The 24,008-nt window shown below is 36.2% G+C and overlaps 1 protein-coding gene across 3 annotated transcripts in view; it reads left to right on the forward strand.

Moving 5' to 3' along the window:
• Positions 1 to 24,008, forward strand: part of adgra1a (adhesion G protein-coupled receptor A1a) — an 84,492-nt gene that overhangs the window by 48,524 nt on the left and 11,960 nt on the right. For all 3 annotated transcript variants that reach the window (XM_021480357.3, XM_073918546.1, XM_073918547.1), the window contains 2 exons: positions 16,962 to 17,089; positions 22,024 to 22,147. In XM_021480357.3, coding sequence (XP_021336032.2) covers positions 16,962 to 17,089; positions 22,024 to 22,147 — 252 coding nt within the window. The remainder of the gene's footprint in view (positions 1 to 16,961; positions 17,090 to 22,023; positions 22,148 to 24,008) is intronic.

Raw genomic sequence — 24,008 nt, forward strand, 5'->3', positions numbered from 1 at the left:
GACCTTGATCAGAGTGTTGATGTTGGAAAATGCCACCTCACGGTGGTACATCTGTTGATAAAGAGAATGATTTATTCCATACGAACAAAAGTCTCATTTTATGTACTTTTCTGAGCCCTACAATATTTTATATGACAGCTGACCTATTCTGTAAATGTGTCGAAAAAGAAAAAAGGTTTTTAAAACATAGGAAGAAGCTTTTTTTGGAGCAAGAAAATATGTATGTTGTTTTCATGAATCATTTCAAGTTTGTTTAGAATAAATGTGATGACATATTAACAATATTCAATTGAAAGATCATAAAACATCTACAATTATAAATCCTTTATAATAAATTATTATAAAAAAGCCATGATAAATCTTATTACTTTGCCCTTATCCATCAGACCCCTGGATTTATCCATTTGCCAGCATGTATTTTTTATTTTATTTTTATATTTATTTAAAATATTTTGCAATGACATGTCCATCGACTAGTAATTCAAGTCTTTTGTAAAGGGTACAGTTAACAATAAATAAATAAAAAAAGTCTTTCTAGATACATTCTTGAAAAACTCCTATAGAGAATTACAGATATGCCAGAAATCATCAGATCATGAAGTCATGAGTCAGTTTTTCTGAGGGTAAGAAAATGGCAGATTTTTCCACATATTGACCAAATGAATGTTACACAGATTCTAGTCCATAACTAGGGTGTAGAGCAGTTTTACGATTCAGAAGATAAATAGCTGGAAATCGGGCAAAAGCTCTACCAATAATCTTCTGAACTTATTTGTGGATTTCTTTCCAGTATGTCTTAATCACATCACAGTACCAATGTTGGATTTACACTTAAAACAACATTAAGAAATATTAGGAATTATCTTATTGAGACAACTGGTGTTAAATAAGTTCTGTAAAAAATTACAAATATTGTGGTTTGATATTGTGGCACCTTTGAAAAATATGCCGGAACAGACTATTCTTCTTCACTAAAATATGTTCCACAATCTTTCTCACATTTAACTTTCAAGGAGGTAAGGGAAGGACACCCTACATTGGATAGAGCAATGTATTTTTATCAATTTAGTGTGATAACTTATTATACAGCGTGGGTTTCCTCCAGATGCCCTGGTTTCCCCCAGAGTCCAAAGACATGCTGTAAAGATGAATTGGATAAACTAAATATAGTATTGTGTGAATGGGAGAGAATGTGTGTGTGTGTGTGTGTGTGTGTGTGTGTGTGTGTGTGTGTGTGTTTTAGCTGGAAGTGCACCTGCTGTGTAAAACAATTGCTTGAGAAATTGGCGGTTCATTCCACTGTGGCGACTCCTGATAAAGCAGGGAATAAGCCAAAGAAATGTGAGTGAGTGACGGTGTATCATTGTTTCACTACTTTTTTTTCCTATAAATAAAAAAAAAAATAAATAAATAAATAAGTGGACAAATTAGTTTTGGCCCAAATATTTACTATTTACTGTCATATTTGTATAAATGTACATCTATAAAAATGTGAAGTATAATTAATTGTGGCCAGCAAAAAGTTTTTTTAGTGCTTATCCTATTTATTCCAAATCTATGAAGTTGATTATCACTGGATTGGTATTTTGTTATAATTATTATCTCATTTCTACAAGATTTACAAATTAAGTGATCACAATGGCTCTCGAGATATTTAAATATCAGTGTATTTAAAGAAATAAATGGGCAAAAAATATTGTTTCATCAATGTTCTGCAAAGATTTTAAACCAAAGACTTATCTTCTTATCGAGCTCTGTTATATAGTGTTGCCTATACACCAAACAATGTACTGACTACTAAATGCTGCAATCGCCCAATAAGAATTTAGCATTTTAGAGAGCTGTGCAAAAACACTAAATATGTTTTTACAAGTACCACATTATCCATTAGACCTTGCAAAAAAGCTTTTTCAGATTACAGAGGACATGAAAGTGCAAGAGATGTGCAGAGCAGCTCTTTAAAACCGCACACAAGTGCACCCTTTCCACACGGATTACAGTGAAGATCATGGCCACCTACCACCAACATTGCAGAAATGAAAATTGAATTGCATGCTAAAGTCGGTTTAATTATTGATCGCATAGTAATTTATTTTAGTTGTTTATATGCAAAAGAAATCTTGAATATCAAAGAGTGTTTGTAGAAAGAACGCAAAGATAGTCGTCACATAAAAACTGCTTTTTGTGTTGTGTTGTTTGTGAGAGAAAAAATGTGTTTACATATGGCAAGCTGATTTGACATTCAATCTATAAAACATACTAGTGTCTATTTTCATGCTATAGTACTTACTTTTAGTTACAGATGTGCTTTCTATTAAAGAGCCTTTATTTTGCATTTAAAAAGTCATATTTTGGTTTTAAGGGTCTCCAACAACAGGCTGATATGCCTGTTAGGCTTGGGCTGGTATAAGATTCTGACGGTATGATAACCTTGGATAAAAATATCAGTTTCATGCTATCACGATGTTGTGATTACTGCTCTTAAAATATATTCTTTTTAAATGTCTAGGTAAAAAACAAAAACTTTTTGCCCCTTGAAAACAATATATTTAATTTTTTGAAAAATGTATAATAGTTTGTATCAGTAAACATGCAAGGATAAATAATTCATAAGATTAATTGACTTCTGCTGCCTTCATTTGTTTCAAAAACACTGATCTTTACAATTTAAAATCCCATCTTTGGATTTTTCTGCTGGAGTTACTGAAAAAAGTAAATTAAAAAATCTTACTCGTACCTTAAGAATGGTATAGCAGAACATTTAGGCGGTTTCAAAACCCTGACTTTTTCAAACCGCAGTATACCTTGAACATTATTATCATCCTATGCCTAATGCATGCAAGGTCAAAACACTTTCATTGCCTTATAAGATGTATTTATTTTTACCTAATTATCCCAGCGACTCCCATATGATTTGTTAAGCGATTCTTTTGTTCCTAAACCCTTCCTTAGCGCAAAGCTAATTTACGCTAATTGGACCGATGACCCAGTCTGTTGCGATTGGTCGACTGCCTCCACCACGGCCACAGTATGAAGTAGCAGAAAGTATGTCAGAGCCCAATGCAGAAATGCAATAAAGCAATGCAATTGGTAATAAGTTGTACATATATCTAACATTAGCAACTACTATGTAATGAATAAGACTGCAGTCAGTAGCTATAGTAACTAATGAATAATTACCATAATTTTATGTGAAATATACAAGTAGCTATTAAAAAAAGAGTATTAGTAGAATGATAAAAGATATCAGAATGTTTTTAAATGTGATAATATGCTAAAACAGCTTGTTATACTTGCAAGCTCGTTGGTGCATCTAACGTTTATATATTAGATCATGTGTTTTTGCAGCATTCTTCTGCATGTGTGCAAATTGGAGTGTACACATTTGGTATATGTTTATGAACATATCTGTAAACGCCTGCAACAAACTCAAGCAGTCATGTTCAGTTGGAAAGATGAGTCTGTGTACTGGAGCAGACTGATTGACCAAGTTTTGTCTCCAAGATAAGCATGCTCACTGAGGCACACAGAAGGAGAAGCCAAGAACACTCTTAATGCTCAAGACGCATCAGAGACTAAATATGGAGGAGCCACGGCAATCTTTATAACATCATATTAATACCAACGCATTTTATGAGATTGAACAGTTTCAGCCTGCTGTAAAGGCGCTGCGTTGATCAATCAATTTCAATGGCTCATTAAATATCACTTTCCTCAGACGACAGTGTGAAAATGTCAATCACATTGGCCCCCGAACGTACGATTGCACCCTAATCAATTTAAGGGCCATAGGCTGACGCTATTTCACTAATCATATTAAATCCAAGCACAGCCTGTCCGAGAGAGAACGCATGGTGTCTTACTAGTGACAGCAGCCGATTCTTTTTCTATTGTCTCACCGTCGCTATTTGCTTCAGAATTGGATCTGTCAGTTTTCATATGTTCACCTTCTCCAAAATCTCAACAGTTCGTCTCTCAATGGAACACGTTGTAAAACAGCTTTTTAGATGTCATGCTTTATCCCCTCTAGCATTCGTGTATTTCATTTTGTTTTTTGCAAGTCTGCCATGTTTTGATGGATAGCGTTTGCTCTTCTGCCACCAAAAGTGGTCTGAACTGGTCTACTTGAAGAAAGAGGGCCAGTGCGCAGAATGATAGCAGTTCCTACTGAGCGAGCAATGATCCTCTTCCACTCTGCATGCTTTGTTGGCTGAGAGTTGAAATGGCATCTCTTCAGAGCCCACTTTTTATTCATTGACCTTTTTTTTTCCACTTGCTGTTTGGCTGGAGTCGACAGAGGCTTGGGTGGCTTTACAAAGTCCAGTCATGTGATTCAGTTCAGTTGTGTTATAAATACATGAGGAAAGGATGACAATGGTGTATTCAAGCATCAAAATAGTAAAATACACAGGTTTACAGAAGACGCCCACTAAAATGTCATTCAGTGTAGCAACTGTTGCAACTATAGGCTCATTCTGAAAATGACCCCCTATACGTTTCTGGAGATTGTAAATTATGTAGCCAGAAGTACGTTTGGCTGCATTTTGTCTTTAAAATGAACAGACGGGATTGTATGACACCGTTCCTTTTTGCGCTTACCAGCTGACCGCTTACCAGTTTGACTAGTAGATCGCTGTGTATGTTGGCGGACTTGAGATGCAGAGAGGAGTTGACCACTGCGATGGGGTTCTAGTCTGGCGAAAAGCGAGTAAGACAAAAAAAAAAACCCAACAATTTAAATAGACAAGTGAATAACAGTGTGAGAACGTGGTAAAATCATACGAGGGCTTTTCTTTTTCTGGATTGCCTTTTAAAACTGTCAGTTGGGTTTAGGGAAGTGGGTGAGCGAGTCAACCTGTGCTTTTGAAAACACTATTGTTTGGGTTTAAGGAAGGAGGAGGGTGGGTGGATTTGTCATTTAGTCAGGCAGTCAGTCAGCCGACAGCGGCCTCTGGTGGATTTACGCAAAAACAACAGGTATGAATGGCACTCGTGAGAGAATTTAGAGATCACAAAAAGCGGCCTCTGGTGGATTTGCGAAAACAAAAAATGCAAAAAAGCATACCTCCAGGGACGTATTTGGCGCTCTCTAGAAATGTATATAGCTGTACATTTTTCAGAATGAGCCTGTTTATATGCCTGACCTTTTGGAATGTGAACTATTTGTCATTTATTTACTTTGCCGCTCTCCTTCAAGTTACAAAATTGTAAATATTTGTCTAGTTAACATTTGTATGAGGACTTTGTAAGTATAGGTCAGAATGAGTATGTTGGCTTTTTGTATTATTATTTTTTTACTTATTATTTTGCCTTAAAACTGGCAATTTATTTGCATTTATTATGCTTTCTTTGTATATAGAAAAAAATATTTTGTGGAAAATCTCATTCACCCATAAATATGGATGGTCACAGGTTTATTGCTGGAGTTTGATTACATGTATTTATTGATAGACAGGTTACCTTTACCGTTAAATATTTTTATATTTTTTTATGTTTTTATTTAGCTATGGATGCTACAAATGTAGTTACTCTTACTGTAAACTTTATTGTCCCTTTTTGGGATGATTTGTTTTACAGATTATTAGATTTACAACACATATTTCATACCATACACTTAAGACAAACACTGAACAACATTAATAGTCCCAAAAACAGTGGCTACCTTTCCCCATTAAAAGTCAGCAAATCAATCGCACAAGGAACAAATGAAAATTTAAATCTGTTGGTCCTTGCCAAATGGACCCTACACTAAGATCTTTAGGGAAGGATATGAAATGAATCAAAAAGAGGATGGGATATATCCGATGTGATCTGATGGGCTTTCTTTAACACCTGATTTCATACAAATTGGATAACCCCGGCACTTTCACCCCTAATACTTTGCTACACGTATTTAAAACCTTAGACAGCAAGTTCTTCTGTTTTACTTTTAAAGATGCATGCCAGCAAATCAAAGGTTCAAATGGATTCTACATAGGCCTTGTGATATGCCACCATCAATTCAATTCATGTTTATTTCTATAGCACTTTTACATTGATTTGACATTTTTAGATTGTGGCAAAGCAGCTTAACAAAGAAGTTATAGTAAATTGAAACTGCATCAGTCAAGTTTCAGAATTAGTACACTGTAAAACCCAACAGTCAACTTTATCAACTAAAATGAGTGTAGTTAACTGAAAACTTACTGAAAGTTATTTCTACTCAAATGAAAATTTTTTAAACTTAGTGTTGAAGGAAATGAGTTAATAAAATACATAATTACTTCAACTTAAATGGAGTAAGTTCACAGTAGTCATATAGATTAGTTGTTTAGTTTAAAGGGTTTGTTTCAATCAGTTCTCAAATGATTTGAGTTGCCTTAACTTATTCTCTTGCCTTACTTCATTTAATAGGTTTTACTGTGCTCAAATTGCTTCGTTTACTCAAATGGATTAAGTTCACAGTACTCATTATGATTAGTTTTTGAACTTAAATGGTTTGTTGCAATCTGTTTCCTCAAATCGTTTGAGTTACCTTAACTTTTAGGGTTTTACAGTATACCTAAAACTACTTCCTGCTTCTGCAGCAGGTCAATGTATATGTCCCCTCGACACCAATTTGTAAAATACTCAACAACGGGTCCATGTCCTCCTTCCTTACCAACCAACAAACTTACAATAACGGTGTCAGTGTTAGTTTATTCATGACAATTTGCTTTTGTGTAATGTTGTTATTATTATTATTAGTATTTATTATATGCATCATTTTATTTGTTTTATTAAAAACAAACTTAGATTTGTCCACCTGTCAGGTTTTAGACCGTATGGGGCATAGCATGTGCATTTGGATATAAATCAGTTTTTTGACCACACTTCGTTATTATTGTTCATTTATTCATTTGCTGGAAATTAGAACTGAATTTAGAAATAGTTTTGAAACAAACCTTTGCGCTTAAACAAAATTAATTATGTATAGACTAATGGATGTCTGGGCGTACAACACACTTCCCTATCCACGAGAGTGAAAGTGAAAGTAAAGAATGAGGAGGCTCATCTCTCATTCTCACCTGCAGATGCTCTGTTTAACTGTTTTCTCTCTAGTGAAGAAGCATTCAGTTTTTCCACTTACAAAGTCTGTCATGTAAATAGCAAATGCGCCATGGCGCAATGCAACCGAATCGTAAAGCGAATGGGAGACGAGACTCTGGTTGTTTTATTCTCAAAACACACCTATTACTCATTAAGAGAATAAGCTTAACCCTGTAAGATCATGCACCGCGGCGCAAAGCGGATTTTTCCATCCTTTAAATAGCAAAAGTGGATTCTGACACGGCCTTAATGGTTTTGCGTCCTGCATTTTGGACTTTGCACCTGGATTGTCAAAATAGAGCCCTTAGTGTTACAAACCAATTCAGTTAATTCTATTCATTAAAAAAAATCTGAAAAGATGTCACTGTTTCCACTAAAATATTATGCAGAATAACTAAATTTCAATACTAATAATAATAAATGTTTTTGAGCACTTAATCAGCATGTAGTAGTGATTACTGATGGAATATATGATTCTGAATTATATGATATTCTAAACACCTAAATGCTAAACACTTGAATACTAATTCATGCTCTTATATAAATAAATACACATTTTCAGGAAAATCTTAAAAACCTCAAACTTTGGAACAACAATGTTCTTTAACAAAGTTACTCAGTTTATTGTCAGTGGAAGGGGTGGATGGTCACAGAACTTGAAGAGTAGTCACTATCGCATCAGACTGCTGTGGATGGGTGGATGAGCAATGGTGTGTGTGTGTGTGTGTGTGTGTGTGTGTGTGTGTGTGTGTGTGTGTGTGTGTGTGTGTGTGTGTGTGTGTGTGTGTGTGTGTGTGTGTGTGTGTGTGTGTGTGTCTGTGAGGCTTCGGTGTCGCCTGTGCTTGTGTCTAATCACCACAGACATCAGCTGGAGTTTATTTTTACCCAACCTCAATGGCGGACTCTATTTTGACCATGATATTTTAAGGTTTCCTACAAGCAAATTATTGGTTTGCACAGAAGTGCTTTGGCTCTGTTTGTGATGAAATTGAATAAATGTCCTAAAAGAATGACAAACATTGCTTTTTTTAGCAGGCATTGTGTAAAAATTACTAGTTTTTTTCCTGTACTAAGGTGACACTGATTAGATCTTTATTTAGCACAAACTCTCACTATAGCTTACCCCAAAGCATTGATAAGCGTTTTATTGGACATTCTGTTTGAAATGGCTTCCTCTAGGATGCACTAATGGATTTGATATTAATCAAAATGAACTTTTAGCGCAACAGTGGTTTGATGTCTTAGGGCATTAAAGGTGTGGCATCTTTGCCGAACAACTGAGGTCAAAGGATCAATACTGTGACACTGAGTGATGCTTTATGGGAAACTGATTAATGGGCAGCAATTGTGCTGATCTCACCTTGGATTGAAGCGAACATGCACTCTGGGTGATGGGACATAATGGACCCAAGTACAAAAACACTGTCAAGCTAAATTATGTAATATAACACTTAAAAAAAATAAAGAGAGGACGTTTTGCAGTGATGCCAAAAAAGTGTGAAGAACATTTTAATACTCTAAAGAACCTTTTTTTTTTTTTACTGTAAAGAACATTTTGTGCAACGGAAAGCAGTTTTTATGGAATCATCAATGCCAATAAAGAACCTTTATTTTAAAGAGTGAAAGACAAACTATATTTTAGGATTAAATTTGCTTTTTTATTGTTTGATGTTATTATAAGCACTTTTTTCCACTGCTTATGGTTTAAATATTTAAAAAAATAATAATATATATTTTATTAAAGTGCCCCTGGTAACAACAGAATAGTAAAACTGACAATAGAATTAACTATCTCTAGGCTGTTTTAATAGTTACAGATTTGTTTAGGATGTTTTCTCCAATAGGTTTACATCCACTCATGTAAAAAAGGTAATATACATCTAACATGTCTAATATGTCTTTAATAAATAATTATTTAGGCCTGTTTAATCGTTCATTTATTATTTATGTACAATAGTTAAGACATAAAATGAGAAAAATATCATCAACAAAGACAATTTAAATGAAAAAAAGCTTTTTTATTGAGTGTCTTAGTCCTATCACTTTAAGTTAACTAACACATTTTCAATCCTTCTATATTAAGCTAAAACACTGCTTTATATATTTAATTTATTTATTTACTCATTTATTTATTCATTCGTGTATTTACAGTTGAAATCAGAATTATTAGCCCCCTTTGAATTTTCTTTTTTTTAAATATTTCCCAAATTATGTTTAACAGAGCGAGGAAATTTTCAAAGTATGTCTGATAATATTTTTACTTCTGGAGAAAGACTTATTTGTTTTATTTCAGCTAAAATAAAAGTTTAATAAATTTTTAAAAACCATTTTAAGGTCAAAATTATTAGCTTCTTCAAGCTATATATTTTTTGAAAGTCTACAGAACAAACCATCGTTATTTTATAACTTGCCTAATTACCCTAACCTAGTTATATTACCCTGGTTAAGCCTTTAAATGTCACTTTAAGCTGTATAGAAGTGTCTTGAAAAATATCTATTCAAATATTATTTACTGTCATCATGGCAAAGATAAAATAAATCAGTTATTAGAAATGAGTTATTAAAAGTATTATGTTTAAAAATGAGTTTAAAAAATTTCTCTCTGTTAAACTGAAATTAAAGAAAAAAATAAACAGGGCTAATAATTCAGGGTTGCTAATAATTCTGACTTCAACTGTATGTTTGTACTTTTATTTGTCTTTTATTTCTTTAGTTTTTAATTTCCAAAATGAATCCTCATTGCACTTAACAAGTTTACAATGATAATAAAGTTTGTTAACATTTTTTAATGTTTAATAAAGGAATTATAATGCTTTACTTCATTACTTCATCTTCATTTACAAGTAGCAAGGTGTTTACAGCTATATGGCTTTATTTCAATGTCAAATGTCATGGGAGCAGCATTACAAGTCACAATAATGTAATAGGAGCGAGCTAATCATTTTGCTAGCGCACGGATTTCCTCTGTTCATGAACAATACTTCACACGTGCTCTCATATATATGTTGCTATCACACAAAACTTCACGTGCGCTCTAAAATATACGCTGCTTAAGTGTGAATTGTCTGCTTTTGCTCATTGAAATGTTGCAGATTCACAATTTGTGCCTTTTGCTCTCCAGAGATTGTTAAATTATTTATCCCTAGAATGTTATAATATAATTTATATAGGGGTACTATTTATTAACAATAACCAAAATACAAAAAATAGGCAGTGGCGTAGTGGACGGGCCCGCAGGGCACGCACCGCGGGGGGGGGCCCCGCATGATTAGGGGGCCCCTCGTCGTCGCGATTTTCAATAATTAAAAATCCGGCAACCGCAATAATCAAACTCTTGGGAAAACCTGTGGTTGGAACCAAAGTTCACAGGTCTGTGTTCTCTGAACACCTCTCAAGCGGTGGACTACTTCATTCTGATTGCTTGCCGCCAATGTTGCCAACTTAGCGACTTTTCAGACCCCCTCTAGCAACAAATCTAGCGACTTTTTTGTGTGTTATTGGAGATTTTTTTTTAGACTGTCATATGTCCATACTGTACCGTCCCTACTCTTCTCAACGAGCTGCGTGTGATGCCGCCGGCCCCTCCCCCGCCTCACAGCACTGACTGGCGGCCCAGTCAGTCCTCTACAGCAGCCTCTCCCACCTGCAGCCCGAGAGCAGATCACCCCTCTGCGTACCGACGACAAATGATTTAGCACAGGCAGTGTGAAGGTATTTCCCTTGTACAGTCAAACCGATCTACTTCTCCTTTATTTTAACAATTTATTTGGACCGTTTATTCTTTTCTTGTTCACAATCACAGATATTTTAGTGACTTTAGTTTCTGAACTTGTCTGAGTTTATTCCATATGAGAGATTACTGCACATTCACTAACGTTACACATCTATAATGACATACTGTATTCAAACAGCAATAAATTTAGTTAAATAAACATGCTTATATAAAGTGTAGTGCAATTATTAATACCCCTTTATTAACCATAGGCTGTTAAACAAACAAAGGGTAGAACGTGATGACGTCAGTGATATGCAAATTGACGTATGACGTATCCCCCCCACTACATCAGGGGGCCCCGTCAGCGATCCCTGCAGGGGGGCCTCCGCATTTTGCGCTACGCCACTGAAAATAGGCCTACACATTACAATTTCAGTTTTGTAACACTTAAAGACACAAAGAATAAACGTTGGATGCGTTTTATTTTAAAAACGGTTATCAAGCATGCAAAAGGTGCACCATACTAATCAAATAAAACATTTTACCCAAATTATAGCTAACGCAAGCAGAAATGTAACTGTAATAGAAAACAGGGGGGACATTTTTAGAAGGTGTTACTGTACTTTTCAATCTTCATATAACTGTCACTTTCAATCCCATTTTATCATGGCAACTACAAATAAGTGAATTAGTCTCTGCTTTCGTCACATTGTTAATGAGATTTTGGAGGGCATTTTCCTTTCACTTTGAGGAAAAGCTGTTCCACAGGGCTCCTAAACACATCTATTGGCATGTACAGTGTTTTGAACCATACTATATTAAAGTACTTCAGTTAATCGGGTGTAGTAATTTCCTACTATAATTGCTATGGTAACACAACAACTAGTAATATAAAGAAATGACTCAGTGCTGCAGTTTTCTACAACTGTAGGGTATATTATAAAATATTTCACCACACTTTACTGTAGTAAAGCTTTAATTTAGATTATATTTTATGAGTTCACTATACTTAATGCTACAGTATGCTGAAGCATTTGTTAACAAGTTGTAAATAGGCCTACTATAACATATACAGTATGCTATACCTTATACATCAAAACACTAGTATTTTAGAATTTATCTTAACGCTTGAGTATTTTGGTTATTGTTAATAAGTAGTACCACTATATTAATCATATCAACATTCTTGGGATAACTAATTTAACAGGAGTTTCCATGGAGATCAAAAGGCCCAAATTGTGAGTCCGCATCGATTGACTGAGCAAAAGCAGCCAATTCACACTTGAACAGCGTATATGCGAGAGCGCGCATGAAGTTTTGTGCACGAGATTCGATTGCTCGTATTACATTAATTTTCTCTCAACTTGTAATGCTGCGCTCATGACATTTGTCATTGAGAAAACGCCATACAGCTACTGTATATTTCTGTACATTCACATTCTGTCCCTTTGTTCCCCCTGGTGACATTTTTACAAACTGCTGTTAGACTTAAAACACGTTCTTAATCCCTTAATACCGCCACGGTGCCAAACGCAGCGTTAATGTTCATTTTTAAGTGTCACCTAATGTAATGTCTATATACATGTCTAAATAATATATATCTAATATACAATATAATATATTCACATTTTGATACTGCATGTGAAATGGTTTATTCAAGGATCCAGTCTCTCTAAAGGCCATTATGTACTTAAAGCTAAATAGAAGAATGAACTTGCGTCAATTCATTAATTCGGGACAGCAGCTAGGTTGTTCTAACAGTTTAAGACCACTTGCAACTATATAAAATAGTTCTAACTGTTAGCAATCTTTGGCATCGATGTAATCGGTTTTATTCTGGGTCTTTACCTGTTTGATGCTGAAATTCTTTTAGGTTGATTTTCTGTGTTCAGTCATCACGATCTAATGGTATCCATTCTCAGTTTGTGCAGCCATTGTAATTTAATTTGCTTCCATTGATTTTAGCGGTGCAAAACTGCTCAGTGTTTTGCTTGATGTTACAAACTGGTATTTTCTTTTTTTATTATATTTAAATATTAATGTCATAAACACACTGGGTTGTTTCGTAATTAGTTTAACCATTTACTGCTGTTTGTTATTCATAGTTATTTACCCATAGGCAAATGAATCCTAAGTGCTTCTGTGTTTCAAAAGAAGGTGAATAAATTGCTTTATAAATAAACAGAGAAGGAAAGTAACAAAGTACAAATACTTTATTGCTGTACTTAAGTAGATTTTATATAGGTATACAAATTCCGTACATTTACATAACGCATTTCTGCACACTCAAATTGCTTTACACATTGCTTTTACGCACCACACATCAGCTGATTGGTGGAGAGGAGACCGAGGGATGAAGCCAATTATGATATAAGCATGGTTAAGAGGCCATAATGGACAGAGGGCAAATCCCTGGGTTAAACACCTACTGTATTTCAAATTACATCCTAGGATTTTTGATGACCACAGAGAGTCAGGACCTCGGTTTAATATCTCATCTGAAAGACAGCAGTCACTGAGGAGTATAGAGTCCCTATCAAAATACAGGGGCATTAGGACTCGCACAGACTGTAGGTCGAGCGCCCCCTGCTGGTCTCACTAATACCACTTCCAACAGCAGCCTAGCTTTCCCATGTGATCTCCCGTCTAGGTACTGAATTGAGCTTTAGTAGATGACAATGCAAGAGTTGCAGAGAGCTAGCTGCCGGTTACTGGAATCAGTACTTTACTCCACTATTTATTTTTCTGAAACTTAAATTTCCGAATAAATCACGGGAGCGGTCAGTAATGGGTTTAATTTGGGACGGGAGCGGGCTGTCTAGCAATATCGCTCCCGACTCCCAAGCGAGCATGCGTATGTATGTGTGTAAATGAAATAGCGCGATGTTGTGTTTAGCTTGTTTGTTGCTGTGTGTGTGTGTGTGCGCACGCGCGAATGAGAGGTAGGTGTGTGTGTGTGTGTGTGTGTGTGTGTGTGTGTGTGTGTGTGTGTGTGTGTGTGTGTGTGTGTGTGCGCGTGCGCGAATGAGAGAGAGAGAGCTTTGCCTGTGTGTGTGCTTGGAGCTTGTGTGTGTGTGTGTGTGTGTGTGTGTGTGTGTGTGTGTGTGTGTGTGTGTGTGTGTGTGTGTGTGTGTGTGTGTGTGTGTGTTAGTGCGCACACGCGCGAATGAGAGAGAGAGAGCTTTGTCTGTGCGTGTGTGTGTGCTTGGTGCTGTGAGTGTGTGTGTTTATACAGACAGCTTGTTATAGGCTGTCTGGACTGTATCACTGGGTGATTTTCGGTTTTGTTCTCCCCCGCTCTATAGCCGGATCGGGCGGGTCAGGCAGCGGGACAACAAATGCTTAATATAAGCGGGAGCGATCGGGTTCGGGCTAAAATCTGACAGGTGCGGGCGGGAGCGAGATTCAAAATTTAGTCCCGCGCAGATCTCTAGTTGGGTGTACTTTTGCCATCGTTGGTACTGAGTTATACAGCTCGAGCATTTATCCTTTAGAGGAGTGACCAGATTTCCCTTCGGTCATAATTTGAGACCTAAAACATTTCAGGAAGTTGTACTTGTCACAAGTGTGAAGGGAGGGAGGAGAGCTGTGGGACTGGAGAAAGACCGGTGACATGAGTGTTAACGTTCCCTCAGCTCTCGGCCATGACCTCCCTCATGACAGTGCTATTTTTCTTTCACATATCTTCTAATGTGCCTTCATGTTTTTGTCTTGCTACAAGTATAGTAAATTGTTTTCACATCTGTTCACTCTCATGGACAGTGAAAGCACATCTAACCCACCAACTGCCAGCTTGTCCAACTATATTTCAGCACCCAGGGTTGCCTTGGTGGAAAACAGTGCATTTCATTTCAATCATGAAGGTTTTTAAAGTATGAAATCAAGGCCGAAAACACAACCTCTAGTGGACAGTAGCAGCCTCCGAAATGAGATATAGAGTTCCACATGAGATGGTTTTTAATTCACAAATAAAATAAATAACACAAATGTAAACATTGGGTGAGAATGTTGCATTGTTACAGTGTCCTAACAACACAAAATGTGACAAGATTCGCAGTGATAAGCAGTTTGGCTGCATTTTGGCTGCACTAGACGCAACAAAAACCTTCATGACTGAAATGAAATGCACTGTTTTCCACCAACTGCCAGCTTATCAAACTATATTTCAGCACCCATGGTTGGCTTGGTGGAAAACAGTGCATTTCATTTCAGTCATGAAAGTTTTTAAAGTATGAATTCAAGGCTGAAAACGCAACCTCTAGTGGACAGTAGCAGCCTCCGAAATGAGATGCAGATTCAGAGTTCCACATGAGATGGTTTTAAATTCACAAATATAATAAATGACATGAATGTAAACATTGGGTGAGCAGGTTGCATTGTTACAGTGTACTAACAACACAAAATGTGACAAGATTCACAGTGATAAGCAGTTTGGCTGCATTTTGGCTGAACTAGACGCAACAAAAACCTTCATGACTGAAATGAAATGCACTGTTTTCCACCAACTGCCAGCTTATCCAGCTATATTTCAGCACCCATGGTTGGCTTGGTGGAAAACAGTGCATTTCATTTCAGTCATGAAAGTTTTTAAAGTATGAATTCAAGGCCGAAAACGCAATCTCTAGTGGACAGTAGCAGCCTCCTAAATGAGATGCAGATTCAGAGTTCCACATGAGATGGTTTTAAATTCACAAATATAATAAATGACATGAATTTAAACATTGGGTGAGCAGGTTGCATTGTTACAGTGTACTAACAACAAGAAATGTGACAAGATTTGCAGTGATAAGCAATTTGGCTGCATTTTGGCTGCACTAGATGCAACACGACAGGAACATTTAAGTTCAGCCTTTTAGAAGCACAGAATGGTGCGCAGCAATACATATTGAACTGCTTTAACATTATTAAATGTACATGCTGAAGGACTGATTCATGCTGAGTCACAGTTCTAAAGTTTAATTTCAACTGTGTTCATTTTATCTTCAAGGTCTGATGTAAACTATCTGATGCTGATTTCAGGATGATAATAAATGTTACATAAAATGACATTCAAACTCACATTATTACCATTTACCAGTGAATAAAGCACATAATCAGTACCTGAGGCAATCATTGTCATACAGTTATGCAGTTGCTCAGACGTGAGAATTATAAGCCATTTCTAACAGAAATTTTAGTTGATGGTTAGGACAAAAACACCTTTTATCATGGAAAGCTCAACATCCTTCTATTGCATGTTGTTGCTTGTAAATAGGACACAGTGTTTGGCTCGATAGTCAGGCATGCTTGCTTCTGTTGTTGTCGTCAATCTGGCAATCTGCATTTGTGTGACGTTGTCAGAGGAGGGGGCAGAGTGAAAAAGTGTTTTAAATTAAGAGTGCAATACCTAGTTCAACCACTTGGTGTCAATCTTTAACCTTTAACTACATGCAAAACAAAAATCAAGCAATTAAAATATGCAATATTGTTCGGGATGGCATTCTTTCAGTTTTTTTTTTTTTTAACCTAAATATAACTCACTGTACTAGCAAAGATGATGTTGAATGAGCTCTGAATATTTGTCACACATTTAAAAATGAAGACTAAGTAAAAGTGGCTGATGTAATGTGGAGCACAGAGCATATTCAGTCCATTAGAGTTTAAAGATATGTATGTACATCTGTGGTGCTGCTTTACAGAAGGGAAGAAGCCCTTCAGGCACAAAACAAAGGGGATCTTGGGGCCGGGTGATAAAACAGACATGCTGAAAGAGATTGATGCGTATGGGGGCGTAGTCTTTGACTCACAGGGACAACGCTCTTCTCTTCCATTGTTTTTCTTTCTTCAGTTCTCCCCCTCCCTCTTGCTTCCTTTTTTTTTCATTTCACATTTAGATAGATATAACCGTTTCACTGGTCAGTTTCTTTAATCCAACAGCTTAATTTATGTTGTGGATTCAAACCATCACGCATTATTCACCGAGAGACTGATTGCTTCTGGCACTACATGAATAAAGCAATATGAAGGGTCAATTAAAAGTCTGCAGATGTTTTAACTAGAAACGGACACCAGCACTATGCATTAATAATATAATAAAACAAATTAGCACACTGCTACCGCTTTATACGCATTATAAAGGCTTTTTATCATTTGGTGTTTTTCATAGCTTAATTTTGCCTTGTTGTGTTTTTCTTGACAGGATTTGAAGAGGGTGCTGTCCTTTCCTCCATATCCAGGGGATTATCTGCACCCAGTGGTGTACGCCTGCACTGCAGTGATGCTGCTCTGCCTGCTAATTTCTATCATGACATACATTGTGCACCACAGGTACATTTTCTAGTCATTAAGCTGCACTAGTGACATTAATTATTAAATACAGTATAGATCTGAGTAAAAAGCACCATACACTATCCCCTTTTGCACTTATGCCCTTACACACTCAACAGCATAGTTTTTAAATGTAGTGTCGTCGAATATTAAACACTTAAGGTTTTTTACTAAGCAGAAATTTAAACCATTTCCCAGATGACGTTTAACGGTTGCCAAATTATTGAAATAAAGGACCAAACTACCAAATAATAGACTCCATGAGTAAAACTGCTTTCATCATCGGGTGGCGCTATAATTACTCTCGTAGGAGAATTTTGCTTTCACAATCCAAAAATAAAAAGGTAATCCAACATGAGCGCCCTATGCTTATGTTGGACATTTGTACCTATCCTAATACACAGTTACATTGGAAAAAACATTTTTACCATGAATATAAAATTTTAGAAAAAAAATAACAGATGCAAAACAATTTTACCAGTCCCGAAACAAATTTACAATAACAGATTCTTTACGGAAAGGGAATGTACCACACACCGGAAGTGACTTGGAATGTACTCGTGTGTGACTTTGTTGACACAGGTTAAAATGAGTCCAAAGGCACAGGTTAACATGAGTACAGCTATAAAATCATGGTTTCACCAACTGCGATAAAACAACATTTTGTCATTTAGAGCTATTCCGAGAAAATATCAGCGTGAGAGTATGTAGAAACATCTAAACGCAAGTACATGGAAACAAATTAACACAAGTCCATAACTAAAGCACATGTGTTGCCTGATAAAAATATCAAAACCGACCTCAACGTGTAGTCCTGAATAGATCAGTTAGATAGGATGATTGATACTCATGCTGAACCTTTTGACTTGGGTTCAAATCTCATTGATGACTTGTAAATTATAATTATTTCTTTTCATTATTTTGGTTATATACTGTTCTGCAACACAAATATTAAAATGTTTACACTGACACCAAGTAATACGAATATTTATTTGGTATGGGCATGTTTTGATGCTGTGAAAAAGGGACGCATCTGCAATCAGCAAAGGTGAATAGTTTACATCTGGAAAGAGGCACCAGTTAACACGCACACCAGTTAAACCGTAACACCTGCTCCGTTCAGTTTACTTTTAAGAGACATTATGTTCACGATTTCAACGTACGAGTGGCCATCAGTAAAATATTGAACACATTGATGAAGTATGTCTGGGGTTTCCGTCTGGTCCGCGTCCTTTAGAAACTCCAAACACCGACCACACGTAAAGCAAAACTGCGTTAAGCTGCTTATGTGTTTGCCGTAAAACCACCCTCGACCGCAGTCCATGTTCGGTCACCATAAACTTTATTTCGAGAGAAGGATGAATCAAATTTTTTTCAGACTCTAAATGCATATGATTGGCTTCTGTCTTCCATGTGATTCAAACCCAACAGAGGACTTGAAAAAGGAGCTATCTTCTACTCTACCTGCACAAATGTGCGCATGCACGAATAAATGAATCACTCTCTGAGAGGACTCATTGTTCTCGAGTCATACAAAAGATTTGTTCAAAATGATAGAATCGTTCAAGAACAACCCATTACTATCTGCATTTTATAGTGACAAAACGAGGTGTGGCTGCAAATACAGGTACCCTTAGTGGCAGCCCACAGTTTGAGGACAGAGTTGATCCGCCAAGTTGGAATATGGAATTATTTCATGAATGTTGCTGACAATAAGGGCAAGCCCACAGACAACACAAAGACTGACTTCTGGCGGAGGCCAAATGCACGTTAAGCGATGTATGAGTCATGACATAAGATGCATTCGTAGAGGAAGCTCCAGGAATAGATTCGTCTTGTAAGAACCAATTACTACACAGTTTGTTTACCACAGAAGACAATGATGAACATGAAAACTAGACGACTTGGCCGTATATTACGCTTACAATGTCACATGCATGTCTTTCATCATGCGTCATAAATTGAATATATATAATTCGCGTAATTTGCATTCAGCCATTACTGAAAACCAGTAGTTGAAGTTGAACTCTTTTAAATATTGGAAATATTTCTGTTACAAAAGCACATCGATCAACTTCATAAGATGTTTGTTAAACCCCTGGTGGAATATTGGTTATGGGATTTATGTGCTTTTAGAATCTTCAAAATAAAAGCATGGGAGAGCCAGGAGTTTAAAACTACGTAGACTGTGTAGGTCTGACAGCAAAAGAGAATGCTTGAGGGTGTAATTAATTATTTAATGGGATAATTTTCATTTTTGGGTGAACTATTCCTTTAATTTATATGACAAGAACACTTTCACCACAAAATGCAAACATTTCAAAACTGGTTTTAAAGGGCACGTTTTTGAAAATTAAACTTTTAATGTATACTGAGGTGACTTTACATGCATACATATAACAGGTTCAGTCTATACTGTAGTTAAGCATGTTTGCAATGGTTTTAGTTGATTTCTGATATTTAAAAACGTTGACTCTTTTTCATGCCAGTGATCTATTTAAAAGTTTTTTTGTGAGTGTTGTTGAATTGTTAGTACATTTATGTTGTGTAAATGTAGCCTAAATAGTATTTATTCCTTGATGGTTAAATTGAATTGAAATATTTCATTGTTTTTTTATTCTGATTTGCAGCTGGTGAAAAATAAATCTGGAAAATATTTTTGTATTTTTCCCAAGATTCTAGTGAATGAAACATTTCATAGAACAACATTTGAAATTTTAATTAACATGTTTTTAATTTTACTGACCATGAACGTTTGAAAGTTGGTGGTGTATCCCAGATGGATAATACTGTGTACAGTACAAATACATTATAAATTTGTAAATAAATAGTAGATTTGTGGTTAGAGATTGTGTATGCACTGATATTAAAATTCTAAAATGACCTCACATACACTTCTCAATAGTTTCATACTACTCAAAGATTTAAGGTTGGTAAGATATATGTTGTTAGAAAGTCTCTTATGCTTCACAAGACTGCATTTATTAGAAGATAATTTAGTCAATCAATAATATTGTAAGATTAAAAAAAATATTTTCTGTTTACATGTCACCTTTTTAATAATTATTTTAGAGAAGTGCATCTGCAGAAAATATACTAGATAAATTATCAGCATAGATAAATACAGTAGAGCAATGGTATAAATGAAGAATTCTAACAGTATTCAGGTACTGCAATACAGAAATAAAATGATCAGATATACAATAAAGTTGTATAGTCTTCATTATCTACATTATTAAATGAAATAAATTTTTGTTAAAGCTAGAAAATGCAATAATTTCTTGTGCCCAAATGCTTCAAACACAGTCAAAGGGCTTAACCCTTTAACTGCCTGCTCTACCAAATGATTGACCATATTTTGACTGTTTTAAATAATGACTGTTAAATTCATTTAAAGAAGTACTGTTTTAAATAATGACTCACAAACACAGCTTTGTTGGTTAATGAAAAAAAATCAAACAAACATCCCGTTGCACTACTACACTTGATTTTGGTTTTGTTGTAAAAAAAAAAAAGAAAGAAAAAAAAAGAAAAAACGTTAAATGAGAATCTGAAATAGTTTATAGCATACAAAAATAAAGATGATTTGGTATTCAAAAATGTTTTATTTTGAGTTTTTTATTAATAATGTGGTCTTACTCTTCATATTTTCAGATTTTTCATAATATATGTATTCATTTCGGTACTTTTTACCATAAATAGTTATATCAACCATTTGGTAGAGGTTGAAATTAAAAAAATTATGAGATGTGTTGAAAAAAAATGAGTGTGTTAACTAGCGACATTAGGATTTTTTCTTGGTGGGGCAGTTAAAGGGGTAAAACACGCACAACTAAAAATACTTTCACGTTTTTATGGTTAAACTGAAATGACTCCACGATTGTACCTGGTCAACTGTAATCCTGACTTCACATTACAGATCCTGCGATGTGAATATTGCGTGTTCACACATTGCGATATCGATGCTAAAACTATATATTGTGCAGAGTGCATAATTGTTTTTGCCATTTTCACATATCTGTGTAAACATTGGTCAGTTTGGGTTTTGTCATCTGCACGCTCAAAGGAATTTTTTCTTTCACTCACTGTATCTGTAGCTTATTGTATTTTTTAGTTAATTTTATCTCATGTAAACATGCAATAAAAAAGCTTTTTGGCTCCCTATTGCAATCCTGAATTTAGTGAAATTTTAAAGAAATGTTCCTAATGTTCAAATGTTTCTTGTGAAACATTTTTTATTATTATCAACCTTAAAACAATTGTGCTGCTTACATTTTCTTCATTGATTCTACATTAATTCTTTGATGAACACAAATGTGATCACAAATCTTTTTGCTTTTTTTCCACATAAATTGCAGCTGAAGCAAGCTTTAAAGACTTGAATAATCAAGAAATGATCAAAAATAATCAGAACAAATGTCTATATTGCTTTGGTCCAGTGTATTTCTGCAGCCGAACTTCAACAAAGTTCTTTAAAATTGTTGTTATATTTTACATGGTGCAATTTTACCTTCTGCATAAATCAAAGCTAGTTAAAAGCTTCCCCCCGTTCAAAGCATAGCCATGTGCAGCACCAGCACTAACACTGGAAGGTCACAGTAGGGAATGTTTTTTGGGACAGACTGCCGCCACGATAATGCTGCGATCCTGAGTCAGACAGCCAATATTTATAGTATCATCACCCCTGACTGTCACAGATATTTTCAGTGAGTAATGCTTGCTCCATGGAGAGCAGGACACTTCTAACCTTAGAGGGACAGTGCCAAATTTAGTGAGCCGCTCCAGTTCGAGACACTTTGCAGACAGGGTCAGAAAGATTTTTTTAGTCATAGCGTTGCGCTTCAAAGGCAGATACTTGTTCCCTTCTGTATTACTCATGGAGCGGCTGTCTCTTCGACTGATAGAAGTGTGTGTGTGTGTGTTTGCCCCTTCAGCATAATCCGAATCAGCAGGAAAGGATGGCACATGCTCCTCAACTTCCTCTTCCACACTGCCATGACGTTTGGGGTGTTTGCAGGAGGCATCAACCAGATCAAGTACCCTGTGATCTGTCAAGTGGTAAGTCTCCCAGTTCTTCTTTGGCCTGAGCAAACCACATTATTCATGCCCTGTGTCTGTGGCTCTCAGCTCAGAGTCACTAACATATGGCCTCTGTGACTCCTGAATTGGCATGGTCGCCATTAACTAAGGCACAGAGGGCTTTGTTTGGCAGGAGTGCTCGGTGTTAAGAGTCTAATGCACTGGGGCTCCAGGATTGCCATTGCCTTTCAAAGTGCAGCACTTTCTTCATCACAGAGCGTTTGCAGCCAGGACCCGTGAGTTAGATTAATTTGATAAGGTATATAGCAGTATGCTTATTAAATGTATTTGAGTTGATAAAAGCAGTTGATTGACTGCTTTAGGTTTAAAAGCACCAGATTAATGGCTGGATGCATAATGATTAACATGTTTTTTGAGATGTAGCACATTTCACATGATGTATATATACTTAATACATGAATACACTGGCTAATATTGTTTGTTTTTGTTTTTATACATGTTTCTTTTTAAAAAATAATTTATTTCACTTTAAATTCAAATGCTGATCTGTACCATTTGCAGGAAAGTTTCTTTTTTTCTGTTGAACACAAAAGATGATATTTTAAAAATGTTGCAAACCTGTAACCATTTACATTTATTGTAGGACAAACTAATAAAATAGTTACTGATCTGCAACATTCTTCCGTAAAACTTCTTTGTGTTCACCAGTATAAAGAAACCCGAAAAGGTTTGAAACAAGTAGAAGGTAGCCAATATGTAACCGGACCGAATCAGCATATGAATTTTGATGGCACTGGTGCTGCGACAAGGATGTAAGATGCATCAAGGGGTACATCAAAGGCACACATTGGTGCATGTTGTGTCACACCATCTCTTAACATTTAATTCTAAACAACTGAGGAATACGAACAGCATCGGCGATATTAAACTTATTTTTTTGTTTTGCATAGTGATGCATAGAAGGCAACATACTCAGTACAGCGCATCCAGTGAGCGACTCCCTTCATCAACACGCATGATCAAATTTGCTTAAACTAAGCTTTCTAAAGTGTGCCTATATTTTATACAAGCAAGGATTTGGACACCCTAACGTAAAGCAGGTCGCACACCAGAAGCGCCGCTCGGCGGCGCGCCGCGCAGCGCCACGCCGCGCCATGCATTTTAGAATTCTAAACATAGGTTTCTATCAGGATACACACACCGGCGCCGCAAGTCGGCGGCTGTCGGCGGCGCCCGGCGACGGCTCAGGACGCAGTTCATTTTTCAGCCACGCCACAGAGCGCCATCTGATTAGTTTCATGTTAAATATCATTCGAATGTGCGCGTCTGGTGTGTGATACTTTAAACTGTCATGTACGCGCCGTGTTGCGGCGCCGAGCGGCGCTTCTGGTGTGCGACCTGCTAAAAGCGGATGCTTTACAAAAGTTGCGTGTAAGGGGGAACACGTCAGACATAATGAAACATTTGAGGGCACTATCAACTTAAAGGCAGAGGAATGCACTGTCTTTGACAGCTTGCGACATCATCTGGCACTTTCACTTGCGTTTACATGGACACCAATACTCTAGTTTTAATATGATTAGGACAATACTCAGATTTTTAAGGACCATATACACCCGCATCACGAAATGCAAAGGTTTTTTTTTTTCCATTCGGCGTACAGTAATTCCATTAAATCAACATTCTTCCACCAGTCTTTACCTAATACTTGCATTAAATACCTCAGTTTGTCCGGGGTCATGAATGAAATGTTTCTTTAATGAAAGTATAAATGCCGAACTGCAGTTAAAGCAAAAACATTTAAAATGAAACACCCCAAACTACATGAAACTTCGAATATAATGTAGATAGCATTATGACGCAACGACATTAATGGACT

The sequence above is a fragment of the Danio rerio genome, chromosome 12, assembly GCF_049306965.1.
Source record: "Danio rerio strain Tuebingen ecotype United States chromosome 12, GRCz12tu, whole genome shotgun sequence".
Classification (NCBI taxonomy): domain Eukaryota; kingdom Metazoa; phylum Chordata; class Actinopteri; order Cypriniformes; family Danionidae; genus Danio; species Danio rerio.